This window comes from Anopheles gambiae, chromosome 3, assembly GCF_943734735.2.
Source record: "Anopheles gambiae chromosome 3, idAnoGambNW_F1_1, whole genome shotgun sequence".
Taxonomy (NCBI): domain Eukaryota; kingdom Metazoa; phylum Arthropoda; class Insecta; order Diptera; family Culicidae; genus Anopheles; species Anopheles gambiae.
The window spans coordinates 20,137,088-20,149,644 of NC_064602.1; the positions used below are offsets into that span (position 1 = coordinate 20,137,088).

Consider the following 12,557-nt stretch of genomic DNA (forward strand, 5'->3'; position numbering starts at 1 on the left):
CAAATGCGCACTGATGGATGAACGATAAGTTGCGATGAAGCCGCGTCTACACGATGCGCCGTTTTTGAATTGGCGGTTAAACGTGCAAAGCAAATTGGATTTTTTTTTGTTAATTAGTAACGTCACATGGCGACTGACAGTTTAGGTTTGTTTTGCTGGATATAAAACTACAAAAACTAAAATCATGCTGATGTTCTTAATAATTTAAATTATTACTTAAAAAGCCACTACAGCGTCTTTTCAATCCTTTGGCACCATTGCTATCTTACTGCCACTGTTGTGATTTTGTTGTATGACGTTCACAGGGACGTTCTATTGGAACCAACATGGCATTTGACGAATTAAATTTTCTTGATAAGTTACTTTATTGTAAAACCTTGAAACACACACATCGGACTAATTTCTTATCACGAGTAAACATTCCGACATCGGAATTATTGTTTTTTTTTTAAGAATTATAGGAAACCCAAGCGCCACAGATTAAGCTTAAACGACTGGAAAATCAAATATCAATAGAAAAAACGAAATCTCCATAGCTTCATTGGTTTTTGCTCAATAGATGGCGTATTACAACTCATCATTATATTCTAGTTCTAGCGATGCATAAATTCAATGCGAAACCATACAACAGTACAGAGGGAGTGTGAAAGCTCTCCTCCAAGCGAGGAAGCTCCACTGGTTGGGTATTCCACCAACAGATGGCACCACCAACAGATGGCACCACCAGCATTTTGCTATTTTTAGAATGCACGAGTTGTTTGCCGTCTGCTAAACAAAGTCTTTCTATATTCCGTTTAGGTTGAGAGTTTGAATCGTTTAGAACCCGTTTAGTGGTCGTTTAGTGGATTTGTGGCACTTGGGTTGTTTACATTGCACATCGGTTTGTTGCTATGAAGCGTAACCTAACGAAAATTTCACCTGTCAAATAGTTTATTTCGCTTTATATTTCACCTCATACCTCACACCTCATATAATTTGCCTGAAACCCTCGAAATTCGACTTACGCTAATATTCAAGATACGCTTTTGCCTTTTAATATCGGGGAATACCTGCCCAAATAGCCAGCTCGTACTTTATAGCTGATTTAGGGCTGTTTAACGAAAAATCGTTCCGATGTCGTACTTTGTGGCTGATTAAGAGATAGACGGTACTTTGCGGAACTATGGAGCTTTTTAACAGGCACATGGTACTCTTTGGAACTTTGCGGCTGATTAGCACTATGTGTAGGGTTCACGATGGAACTTGAAGGCTTGTTAAGAAACGGTACTGAACTTGGTGGAACTTTATAGCTTTTTAATGCATGACATCGGTTCAAGGTGGCTCTTGTCAAAGTGTCAAAGACGGACGCCGGCAATAATCTCATTGCTGCTGCACAAGTTAGATTCGTTACTTGAAGAATGAATATTGAGTGAAGCGATTGTGAATTATCAGTAAATTGTGTAAAAATTTGTGTAATTTATCAATACAAAAGATTTAAAAATATACATATGTGTTTAAACCAAACAAATTTTGTTGTTTATTTCATCGATGACGCTTGCTTGAAAATAAAACACAAAGAAAAATAATCCCTGGCATCGTGGCATAAGGAAGCTGCTTAGGCGCTGTTTGAAAGACCCACATAGAACTTTGATGCTGTTTATCTACTGCAAAAGGCGAATTAGAGCAGCGATCTTTAGCGTGCCAAAATGAGCTGCTTAAGCAATTCTGGCTATTTGGGTGTACGCTGTTGTGTGGACCCGGCTTAATACGGACGTCATACGAAGCGTAAACTTTGGCGTAAACTGAATTTCAGCCATACAACCCTATAATCTTTTGACAGGAAGTTTACGCTCTCCCATACAAATCAAGCGTAAACTTTTTGAGTTTACGCCTCGTGTGACGTCCGTCTAACCGTATTAATACACGATTCATTCGTTTTATCAAAACATAAGTCATTTCGAGTAGCCAACCCTGAGCTATAAACGTCATTTCCATACATTTTCAGATTGCGCCAAGATTGCGCATAAATTTTCAAGATTATATGTCCGAGATATATAAATATTTTTTGACAGATAAATATATCAAATCGGGCCGTTTGACAGATAAATATATGCGCAATCTGAGATTGCGCATCGTCTATTGCTACGGTAACATTCCAAAACGCATCCGTCTAACCACTGCTCAAAGCAGCCAGCCAAAACCCAAACTTACCGCTCAACTGTCACCTGTCAAAACCATGCCGTGTCCATCAGAGTGACCAGAAATACCGATTTATCTGTATTCCTACCGTTTTTTTATACGCCTACCGATTCACAGATGACCTCCCTAAAACTACCGATTTTCCATTTATCCTACCGAAAATCACAGATATTTGATTTTTCAGTCGTTTAAGCTTAATCTGTGGCGCTTGGGATGCTATTTCAAGGATTGTTAACCACATTTGTTACTTAACGCGCTGATGCACGTTTGTTTGCCTGGCACTTTTTATCCGTTAAAATTTAATGTTCATAATAAGTAGAAAATGTCAGTTGCGTGGATTCCGAAAATTTCTCGTCAAAGAAAGTCATTTAAATTTGAATTTGAATCTCGCTGTCGGCGGTTAAAGCTTACCCGACAGACAAAGAGAATGAAATTTTCAGGCGAGGGGAAGGTAGAAACACACGGTGGGGGTCCGGCCCAAGATCGGATCCGAAGTCCGTTGTTTTGGGCTAATAATTAATGAATGGCGGATGGAGCGCTACCACAGGGAGAATGCGCTCTCTTGCTCATTCTTCTTCTTCATTTGGCACAACAGTCGCTGCCGGTCAAGGCCTGCCTATACCCACTAGTGAAGTGGGCTTGGCTTTCAGTGACTTATTGGTACCATAGCAAAATAGTCAGTCCTACCTATGGGGGTCGGTCTATTCGGGGCTTGAACCCACGACGGGCATGTTATTAAGTCGTTCGAGTTGACGACTGTACCACCAGACCGACGCTCTCTTGCATGCCTTTAAAATACACGAGGCGCTCTCACTGAAAAGAACGCTCGCTCGCGCTGTTTCATTGTATTTTCCTCATACCCCTTCCTTTCCGTTTCTTCCCGAACAAGCCGCACTAGTGCGAGCGAGACACCGATACCACCATGCCGCTAGGAGAAAACCAAACTGAGCGCGCAGGCTGAAAGTGAACGCACACATTCACACATGTGTAATTGTGTGAGTGCAAAAACTGTGTGGAAACCAAAACACGCTCGCGGCTCTGCGTAATTCCGTGTATTTCCAACCGTCTCCCCCTGCTTCTACATGCCTCGTCTGAAAGTCGCACACTTTTTCATTCTCTTTGCTAGTAGGATAATCATTAAAATAATTGATTAAATTTAAATTGTTGCGTTCTGAACAGTGCTCCTGCCAAAATCTGCCAATATAATCTGGCCACACTGGTCCACAAGTTAGGCGAGCTTTTGGCGGCCACCGTCGCAAAACCGTCGCAAAACGTCAAAACCGGCGTCGCATGTACTGCAAACCGACGTCGCCAGCGAGCGAAACTCGCAACGATTTCGAGGCGCTGGCGACGGTCGTTTTTGACGTTTTGCGACGGTTATTGACCCTTCGAGTGAGCTTTTGCCCTGCGGTCCAGTGTGGCCAGATTATATTGGCAGATTTCGGCAGGAGCACAGTTGAGAACGCAACCATTTAACCGTCTTGTGTACGACCAAAAAACTTTACGTAATCGTACTACCACCTACCCGGGTAGGCCATACAATTTGTATGGAAGAATGATGTTTTTTGTGATTAAAAGAGTATATTTTTTGAATTTGTAGTAAGATTTGAATGTAAACTGTCTTATAGGTTCATAATAATGTTTTATAACATATCGTTGTAAAATTGGAATTTTAAAAATCCTATCAATTTTTTTTGGCCTTGCTGCATGTTTTAAGTGGATGCTTATGTCTTTTCCTTTTCTTTCAAATGTTGTATTACAGTTGTGTACAGTTAAATTTTATTGCATGATGTGTAACAATATTTTGAAATTAACACTGAAATCATCTCTTTTAAAATGATACCAACCACTACAAGCAAACGAAATAGAATTGGCTGAAAGTTAACACACACATTCATACTTTTGTCATAGTGTTACTGCCGAATAGGAATGGGTGTTTTGGAGTGCACCAATGGCACCCACGGCTCCAGAGCCAGATCTACACCAACAGCTCCAGAGCCGGATCCGCACCAACAGCTCCGGAGCCGGCTCCGTACCAACAGCCCGGAGCCGGCGGCGAATCAATGGCTCCAGAGCCGGCGATGAATCAACGGCTCCGGACCAACGGCTCTGGACTAGTTTTATGTTTAGAACTTTTGTACTTAAATATTTTATTACACTCATACAACATACAAAATAAATAAGATACACAATACACAATACACTTCAAAATAACAAGTGCGGTGGCCGCGCACCAGCCGCACCGAGCGCCCCTGCCGAGAGCTCCTGCTCGATCGGCTCGCAAACACACTCTAACTGTGCGCTCGGCACACACTAAGCCTTGCGCTGGTTAGTGTGTGCGACAGTGTGCGTGACACACTGTCGTCCCCCTGGACGTTGACCGGTGGCAGCGCAACTGCCACGGCAAGTCCAGGGGTCGGCACGGCTGCCCACAACAAATAGAGACGGCATTGTATGATAGCGTATAAAACGAATCTATCATCTCGTAAGTGTAGAGTATAACACCCGATGTGATTGTGTGATTGTTGAACAATGTTCAAAACTTATCGATTTTTTTTTATAGATTCCTTTCAACATTATTTACTCACCTAATTATGGATATTCCTGTTTTAAAAAAATATTTAAAATGATTGTTTTGGTACAATCTGTAAAAACCGGCTCCGGAGCCGTGAACGTGGAGTAGTTGGTGCGGAGCCGGCTCCGGAGCAGCTGAAGCGGAGTCAGCTTCGGAGCCGTGGGTGCAGAGCCGGCTCCGTTGGATTGGAGTGGAGGAGGTTCCGAAGTTGTCTGGAGACGGTCGGAACCAGTTTTTAATAAAACAGATTTTTGTGTTTCGGACTGGTGCACAATTGAGGATACTAAAGGACACACGCGGCTCTTCTGTATCAATCACTATATTCTAATATAAATAATATACAGTAGAACGTCGATTATCCGGGGGCGGATTAACCGGCGGGCGGCTTACCCAGCGCTCTAGCACCAATCGAACACGACATCGAACATGAAAAATGTATGGTATTTAACATGTTTGTCTTGTTTGTTTGTTTGTGTCTGACAGTCCACCTCCATATGATTATATGGGTTTGTTCGGGTCGGATGTCGTGTTCGATTGCTGCTAGAGCGCCGCCTTAACCGTGCGCATAAATGTGACAGCTGTTCAAACGTACATTGAACATTCGATGCGATAGTCAAGTGGGCAACCAGTTTTTTGTGCAGCTCTGTAGTGTCTAGTGGTGTTTTCGAAATTTATTTTTGTTCATGAACAGTTGTTCATGAACAACAACCTATAGTTATTGATTAAAATAATATTCTACTAACGATTTATCGATTGATTCAAGGTGAATTAATCATAAAACTAGTGGATTATTTAATTTTTATATGAATTTGACATTTCTTAGACCATTATCCGCGCAAATCGATTAACCGGCAAACGCCCGGTCCCGAGCTGCCCGGATAATCGACGTTCCACTGTATATGCTACAAGACTGTTGTGTGTGTCGGGTCGCAGCCTATGATCGAGTGCGAACCCTCGGTAGCTCGATCGCTCCCGAAGCCCTTAACGGCCATTCGGACGTCGGATGCTGTCAGTTCCACGACAGCATCGAGTCGCGGTTACACTGCACTGTTTCTGTACACAACACAGATGAGTATATTTTATAGATCGTCAACATATATGTTTATACAACAAGCAAAACAATTGAAAAATGTATGTAACTTTTGAAAGAAACGTAAGTAAAACTTAGAAAAAGACTATTCATCCACTTAAAACATGCGGCAAGGCCGGTTGGGGTGTTGGAGTTAGGCTCGTGTCTGTGCTCCATCGGATGCGATTTTATCGGAAGGCCTGTCAAAATTTTATATGAGATTTGACAGATAACGTCGGACGTGCGATTTCGTCGTACGACGGAATCAAATTTTTTTTATTTCGTCGGACGCCGCATCCGATTTTATCTGTCAAACTAAATGTGTGGTGTTTTGTAGGAACAATCTCAACTTAATTTTTCATAATCGTTTTATTATTAAAATCATCCCAATAATCGCAATATTATACGAAAAAGCGTTTGACAGCACGTGCGATAAAATCGCATGCGATGGAGCACAGACACGTGCCTCACTGCACATTTTTGATTAAAAAAAAAATTGACAGGATTTTTAAAATTCCAATTTTACAACGATATGTTATAAAACATTATTATGAACCTATAAGACAGTTTACATTCAAATCTTACTACAAATTCAAAAAATATACTCTTTTAATCACAAAAAACATCATTCTTCCATACAAATTGTATGGCCTACCCGGGTAGGTGGTAGTACGATTACGTAAAGTTTTTTGGTCGTACACAAGACGGTTAAATGGTTGCGTTCTCAACTGTGCTCCTGCCGAAATCTGCCAATATAATCTGGCCACACTGGACCGCAGGGCAAAAGCTCACTCGAAGGGTCAATAACCGTCGCAAAACGTCAAAAACGACCGTCGCCAGCGCCTCGAAATCGTTGCGAGTTTCGCTCGCTGGCGACGTCGGTTTGCAGTACATGCGACGCCGGTTTTGACGTTTTGCGACGGTTTTGCGACGGTGGCCGCCAAAAGCTCGCCTAACCTGTGGGCAAAGTGACCAGAAATACCGATGTATATATATTTGGGTTTCAAGGAAAAAATCTCAATTTTTTGTAATCATTGAACGATGAAACTCAGCCAAACAATCAAATCAATCTAAATAATCCAGCGAAAATCAAATTACAGCATGTACGATAAAATCGTATCCAATGGAGCACTGCAGTGGCCCTAAGCGGTCGCGTTGAGCCCCAAGAAAAAGAACTTGCCACCACTGAGAAAAAAGAATAAGCATCTTAGTTATTCTTTGGTTTAGAATTCCTAGTACCATTTTCAGATCAACACTTCAGAAAGACCTTCATTTGTGTAACCGCTGAACCAAATCTAATCCATATCCTAAGTAAAGGATGCATATTCTTTTGATATGGAACTTAAATTTTGCGCATTAGTACCCCCCCCCCCCCCCCCCCCCCCATCACGCTTAACACTTCTTTCGCTTTCACTTCTTTCAACTCGAGTTAAGTTTCGAGTTTTAACCTACCGAAAACTACCGATAAAATTTTGATGCGCCTACCGAAAACCGCCAAAATAATCTGGCCACACTGGTGTCCATGCCACACGCATTTGTTCGAAACAAAACTCGCGACGGCATTCTCAGCACCACGCCGGTTCGCGCTTTTGTTTTTGAAATACAAAGTGTGTTTATAAAAGCTGGCGTGTGTTTCGCAGGAGTATCAAGCTTGCCTTCTGTACCGGTTGCGTACAATCTGTTCTAATTAGTGCGATAGCGAAATAGAGCGTAATCCCGCTCGGCCGTTCGATAGCTATTTGGAGGGAACCCAACTTAACCTACCTCTTGCAGCACGCGTTCGTTTTTATCAACATTGAGTAGTTTGTGTTGTGCTTGTTTGTGTGTGTGTAAAGCGGCAGTTTTGTTAAAATCTCAAGCAGCAACATGAGGAAACGTTCACTTTCGGTTGCGTTCGCCCGCGCGCCCTCGGTTGAGGAAATGACGAAAAAGTTCGAAGGAGGTAACGATTTCTTCTATCACACACGCACGCACACATCGACTAACCGCATCCCGCATTGTTTACAGTATCGTCCGAAGTGGATGAGAGCGATTCGGAGGAAGAGATCGAAGAGATCGCGGACGACGCGCCCAACGCCGGCTGGGGAGTGGTGGACTACCGGAAGCTGTTCGAGCAGCTGCGCACCGTGCTGCCCCGGAAGGACACGAAAAAGTATCAGATCACGCTGAAAAAGATCCCCTGGGAGAAGGTGGTGGTCGAGGGCCACTCCGAGGAGGATGTCAAGCAGACCACCGCACAGCTGGCAGAGAAGGCACGCAAATTTCGTACCCTGACCGAAATTATGGGTGATATGGAGCAGCTGTCGCTGGAGCTGAACTCGGTTGGCAAACCCAAACATCCGCTCTCCGCGTACAATCTCTTCGTGAAGGAAAAGTTCACTGCCTTGAAAGCCAAACATCCCAACGCATCGGCCGTAAGTGAAGCGATAAAAAAATCAAAGGCTTTACAAAGACATTTTTAATTGCAAACCTGCGTTCAATTGCAACTCGTTTACAGCCCGAGATGATGAAAATGCTCAGCCAGGAGTTCGCAATCCTGTCGGAGAAAAAGAAAAAGAAGTACGAAGCCGTGGCCGCCACCGCGAAGGAACAGTACAAGCAGGAGCTGGCACAATTCTAGTTAGTAATCGGAATCCCCCTCCCCTTCCCACACAACTCCTTCTTTCGGAAGACCGTGTTTAATACGGAACATTGTTTTTCGCTACTTTTTCTTTCCACCCCCCCACCAGCCGCGACAATCCGAATGCAGCGCCGGTAAAGAAAAAGAAGGCCAAAAAAGAATCCACTCCCAAAAAAGCGAAAAAGGCTCGCAAACCCACCGCAATTACGCCGTTCGGGCTGTTCCGGGACGAGAAGCAGGGCGAGATGGACGAAATTACCGGCCTGGCGTTGCGCAAGCTCTGGGATGAGCTGGACGTGCAGCAGAAGGTCAAGTACATCCAGCGGGCATTCCAGAGCCAGTCGGACCAGACCGGCACCGCCAAGCTGAAGCTGACGAAGGAGGAGCAGTCCATGCTGCAGGTGGCGGCCGGCAAGCCGGAACCCATCCCGCGGAGCGTGTCCGACTACTACCTGAAGCGCTACACCGAGCACGATCCATCGATGTCGTTGGCGGCCTGGCGCAAGGACAAGCTGGCCGAGTACAGATCGCTGCCCAAGGTGCGCAAGCTGCAGCTCGAGATCGAGTACCGGCACGCGAAGCAGGAGTACGTCACCAAGTACCAGGAGTACATCACCAACCTGGAGGACGAGACCGCACGGCAAGCGGAAATCGAGCAGCTGCGCACGTTCATCAAGTCCAAGCTGGACAAGGAGGAAAAGCAGCAGCTCGATAACCGGCCGTTCCAGTCGCTGGTGGATTCGACCGAGGTGTACGACGTGACGCGACCGATCGCGGAATCGACGATCATTAGCGTGCCGAAGGAGATCAAGAAGGAGAAGAAAAACAAAGCGTCCAAGAAGAATGGCGGCGAGGGGGCCGCACTGGCAGCACCGCCGCCGGCACCGGCAGCAGCAGCAGCAACAGCAGACCTGGGCAGCCCGATTCCGAAACCGATTAAATCGATCCTGAAAAGCCCGGCCCCGAAACGGGCCCACCAGGAGGTGGTATCGGACGAAGCCGCTGTACCGTCGCCGAAGAAGAATAAAAAGGTGTCCGTTGCGAGCAGCGAATCTGATAGGTAAGGGCGACCAGATTGTGCGGGTTTAGCGGCGCGGGAACGGTTGTGTAATGTGAGGCTTTCTTCCCTTTTTTTTGACAGCAACACGGAAAAGCAAGCAAACAACACCAGCTCCAAGGCCAGCAGTGCAGCAGTGGACTCAAACGGACGAACCGGAAAAAGGAAAGAGCCACCACGTCCGCCAAAGTAAGTGTCAGGGGGGGCAGGCATAAACGCAGTCGCACACACTGGTGGGTAATCGGCCACGATGGCACTATTACTTATTTGCAACCATTTCCCCGAAATTTCAGAAACCTGCTGGAGTACTACCGACAGTTCCACTACCTCGGCAAGGATGAGAAGTGCGAGGAGTCGTTCCGGAACCTTTCCACCCACCGGAAGGAAACGTTGAAGGCGGAAATGCGCGCAGCAAAGCAGAAATACTTCAAGGACCTGCAGAAGTACCTCAAAACGGTACCGAAGGAGGGCCTCACAAAGTATCTCGCGAAAATGGAAAGGGAGAAGGCGGAGGCTCGTTTGGATGCTACAAGCGACGAGGAATCGGTATCAGCCGCCACGGTGGCCAAAAAGATCCCCAAGGAGGAACCCAACGACAGCGACAGCGACAGCGATGAGGAGGAGGAAGAGGAGACGACGTCAACGACGGCAACAACGACGGCCACGACGGGTACGAATGGCAACAATGATGATGATGATGACGACGACGACGATGACGATGATGATAGTAGCGATGAGTAATGATGGTAGTAATTGTATATGGAATTATGCTCCCGTTTTGGAAGTTCCCCTTGGTGTCCCCGTTCCGTTGTGGGGAATGGGCGCCCTGTCGTTCGAGGATTTCCTTCCTTATTTTTACGTCCTTCTTTTTTATAATGGATTTTTCGTTGCGTGTATATAAGCAAACAGTTAAGCAGTTAAATGCAACATGAAGCCGGTAGTTCCTGCTTGAAATAACGCCATTATAAACCAATCCTTCCCTCGCTTGGGGGTGAAGCAAATAGAGACATTTGTGTTTGACTTACGAAACGCATCACACAGAAAACAAACTAAAAAGAGAACCAACAACAGGACGCTTAGGGCAAGGAAGATACCATAATTCTATACCCTTTCTAATAGGAAACGCTCGCCTAACCTACGGCACACACAAAAAGGGGAGAATATATATTGCAATATATATTGCAATCACGGGTAGTGGCAGAGCTCAGAAGCTCAACAAAAGACTTGGAGGAAGCCAAATACTAGGTACAACCTGCGGGTCCTTTCCGCATGTGCATACACGTCGTTGAATCCTAACACAAAAAACACGTGTTTTATTTGTAGCATCTAGTAGTGTTGTTCTAAAGAAAGTGACGTGTGCCTCCTTTGATGAATTTACTTGACTGCATTGAAATGCGTATATTTTTTTTTCGTTTCGGTTGTGTTGCAAATTCAAAAATTTATCTTACTTAAACGAATAAAAGTGAAAAAAATGAATTAAAAAAAAATGGGTACATCAATCGTTACTGATTCAAAACCGTCCACCGTCATCCGAACGGGCAGATTAAAATTGCATCCTAAAACCCTACCTGTTGCAATGCACTTTTGTCGTGGATAGGCTGTCAAAAACGTCAAAGTCATCGTCAGTGTGAAAGTGTATGTGTGCTTGTGTGGGATCGTCCATCATTCTGCTGTATTCGGTGCTGTGCGTTCGAGGCGAACGGCCATCAATTCGTGTTTGTCCAAACAGTTCAACAAAAAGAAGGATCTGCTTCAAGATGCAATCTCTGCGCAAAACTACCACCTGGATGATTCCCAGCGGAATGAGGTACGTTTCTTAAAGCTCCATTACATTGATATTTTCCGTTTGCGTTGTGCGCCTGCTTTGGAGGTTGAAATGGTATTCAACCAAATGGTTGCCAAGACCGTTTCTTACCCTAATTTCTTATCTTCGGGACACACGGAGGGTGCAATTGCTTATCATTTTGGGAGTGCGGTGCAAGCACGATATGTCGATAGTGTGATTTCGATGTTAATATGCCCAATGTGCGTATTGCCTTCCAGAATCGCTCGCATGAGCGCCGGCGAGATGGGCAGCGGTGCTGGCAAGGGAGGCGGTGGCGGTGGATCGATCCGTGAAGCCGGCGGTTCCTTCGGCAAGATGGAGGTTGCCCACGAGGAGGAGTATTTCTACAAGCAGGTAAGTCGATAATTTGGCCTGCATGGCTGCATCAATTAGTAACTCTCTCTTTCTCACTCTCCTCTCCCCCGTCTATTGTAGCGCCAGGAGCAGCTGGCCAAGCTGAAGCAGAAAGCCATCAACCAGGAAGACTTCCACTCGGAATCGATCAAACATCACGAAGAGGCGATCGCACGCCACAAGAAAGCGATCGAGCAGCTGAAGAAGTAAATCAAGCTTCACTCGTTTGGAGCGCGATCGAGAGTGATATCATCACACATCACACATATCATGATCGTACCATGAGTACTTAACACGTTTGTGCGGCGTCTGTGTCTTGTATGTGCATTTGTTTGCATGGTAAAGGAAGGTGAACATGTTTGTAGTATTATCCCCCAACCAATGCCTTTGTACTCTCCTGTCCCCCGAAGAACGTAGTGGTGATGGTTTTCAGATGACAGTTTGTTAGAATAAATTAGAGAGTTCAATCATCATTTTAATTGTCCCGTCTTTGGTGCGTTCTGTTTAAATTGCGTTCGTTTATGCAACATTTTGTATCGGGAAAGAAAACAAAAAAGCGATTGAAGCAGAATTCTATTTTTAACCTTTCTAACGTGTACTGATATCACATTGCATTATTAAAATTGTCACTCACTCAATGCGAAATACGCAGCTGCTTTCGTTTGTAGTTGAAGCGCAGAGAAAACAAATTTTACAGATTTACCTACGTCATCTGTGTTTACCAGCCAATGAAGCGGTAGAGCTATTAATATAATCCGTTTCGTCGGTAATGCACCGTTGCAGTACAATTGGCTCATGGGATGACGCTTTTATTATACAAAATTATTACATCTAATAGCGCTATTTGGTAGTGTTTTGTTTATTTTTTTTTGTATTATT

At 44.8% G+C, this 12,557-nt stretch overlaps 2 protein-coding genes across 2 annotated transcripts; both read left to right on the plus strand.

Annotated features, from left to right (window-relative positions):
* The first annotated feature begins 7,227 nt into the window (after positions 1-7,227).
* LOC133393006 (nucleolar transcription factor 1-like) lies at positions 7,228-10,500 on the plus strand. Its single transcript, XM_061655797.1, has 6 exons — positions 7,228-7,764; positions 7,830-8,236; positions 8,320-8,441; positions 8,552-9,502; positions 9,584-9,688; positions 9,793-10,500. Exons 1-6 carry the CDS (start codon positions 7,689-7,691, stop codon positions 10,238-10,240), a joined length of 2,109 nt encoding a protein of 702 aa, XP_061511781.1. The 5' UTR covers positions 7,228-7,688; the 3' UTR covers positions 10,241-10,500.
* Positions 10,501-11,090: 590 nt separating this feature from the next.
* LOC1279865 (ATPase inhibitor mai-2, mitochondrial) lies at positions 11,091-12,157 on the plus strand. Its single transcript, XM_319645.5, has 3 exons — positions 11,091-11,306; positions 11,543-11,678; positions 11,760-12,157. Exons 1-3 carry the CDS (start codon positions 11,137-11,139, stop codon positions 11,886-11,888), a joined length of 435 nt encoding a protein of 144 aa, XP_319645.5. The 5' UTR covers positions 11,091-11,136; the 3' UTR covers positions 11,889-12,157.
* Positions 12,158-12,557: the final 400 nt, after the last annotated feature.

Coding starts and splice junctions, on each gene's coding strand:
- LOC133393006 (XM_061655797.1), top strand. CDS start 7,689: ATGAGGAAACGTTCACTTTCGGTTGCGTTCGCCCGCGCGCCCTCGGTT. Junction 7,765..7,829: donor GACGAAAAAGTTCGAAGGAG/GTAACGATTTCT, acceptor CATTGTTTACAG/TATCGTCCGAAGTGGATGAG. Junction 9,689..9,792: donor GAGCCACCACGTCCGCCAAA/GTAAGTGTCAGG, acceptor CCGAAATTTCAG/AAACCTGCTGGAGTACTACC.
- LOC1279865 (XM_319645.5), top strand. CDS start 11,137: ATGTGTGCTTGTGTGGGATCGTCCATCATTCTGCTGTATTCGGTGCTG. Junction 11,307..11,542: donor ATGATTCCCAGCGGAATGAG/GTACGTTTCTTA, acceptor ATTGCCTTCCAG/AATCGCTCGCATGAGCGCCG. Junction 11,679..11,759: donor AGGAGTATTTCTACAAGCAG/GTAAGTCGATAA, acceptor CGTCTATTGTAG/CGCCAGGAGCAGCTGGCCAA.